Source organism: Limulus polyphemus, unplaced genomic scaffold, assembly GCF_000517525.1.
Source record: "Limulus polyphemus unplaced genomic scaffold, Limulus_polyphemus-2.1.2 Scaffold3865, whole genome shotgun sequence".
Taxonomy (NCBI): domain Eukaryota; kingdom Metazoa; phylum Arthropoda; class Merostomata; order Xiphosura; family Limulidae; genus Limulus; species Limulus polyphemus.
The window spans coordinates 33,011-34,134 of NW_013669475.1; the positions used below are offsets into that span (position 1 = coordinate 33,011).

Below are 1,124 nucleotides of genomic sequence, written 5' to 3' on the forward strand. Positions count from 1 at the left end.
AAAAAAAAAAAAAGGGGGGGGGGGCGGGCGAAGCTTAATTAGTGTAGAAACCACCTTTAACTTTCTGAAAGTTAGATAAGTTTATTTATGGCCCTGTTCCATTTTTTTAGAAACACCTTAATTGGACCCCATGATGCGCTGACTTAAAGGAGAGGGGGGGGGGCTTAAATTTTATTATCTATGGAAAATATAGAATGGACGACGTATTGAATTAAATTCTTCATTGGTCAAAGTTTTAATAAATTAGAAATGCGAATATTGAGTTTTTGTGGACCCCCTTCTAATATTACCGGCAAACCACATTATATTAAACTCGGACCATGGCCGAACGTGAGGATTTAATTCGGTGTAGACATACATGGTCAGATTGAATCGGAGACAATACCTAGAATTAATCGTTTAAAGACGTTTGGTTAATTTTTATTCTGACTTGTTTGGAAATTTTGCTGACTACATTTTACAATGTTTATTAACTTGATCGTTACATTACTGTGTTAATAAAAAGTGTGAATGTTAATTTCATTGTTTATTTTAGATAAGAAAAACTTCAAAAACCACACTGTGGTAGCGGAAATTGTGCTTTATGGCCATTTGAATTCCATCAATCTAACGGACACAGTACTTTCTAGCGGTACGTTCACGATATTGGAAGTTTGGGAAAACTAAATAACTTGATCATGGGGCTATGAAATGTTCAGTATCATAACATATGCTTTTTTTTTTTCATGACTTAATTTAATGTTTTGGCTGTAAGAAACTAATTATAAACCTCCTTAAAGACATTGAGTATCATTAAAACGTGTTAAAGTAGGCCTACAAATATTCCCAGGCCTAACGGTTTCTCAACTTTAACTTCGTAAAAGTTTTTATCGAAAATCTTGCACTAACAAGCCTTATTTCCTAGCACTGAGTATCTAATTATGGAAAAATGCGTAGTAAATTAACTTTTTTGTACTTGTAATTAAAGGAAGGGCTGACAGAGATCTAAAGTTCGAATCTGTGGTGGTAATGTCGGAGGTAGAGGTTTCTCAAACGGTTAACGGTGTATCGTTAATACGTGAATGGACTAACACTTGGCTGAAGGATACAGATTCGACACCTCTCACCCTTGTAACTACGGTAAG

The 1,124-nt window shown here is 35.0% G+C and overlaps 1 protein-coding gene across 1 annotated transcript in view; it reads left to right on the plus strand.

The window, feature by feature from the left end:
* The window catches only part of LOC111088492, a 25,178-nt gene that overhangs the window by 7,388 nt on the left and 16,666 nt on the right, over positions 1-1,124 (plus strand). The window contains exons 6-7 of the mRNA XM_022398788.1: positions 536-631; positions 968-1,119. Of these exons, the coding sequence (XP_022254496.1) occupies positions 536-631; positions 968-1,119 (248 nt within the window). The remainder of the gene's footprint in view (positions 1-535; positions 632-967; positions 1,120-1,124) is intronic.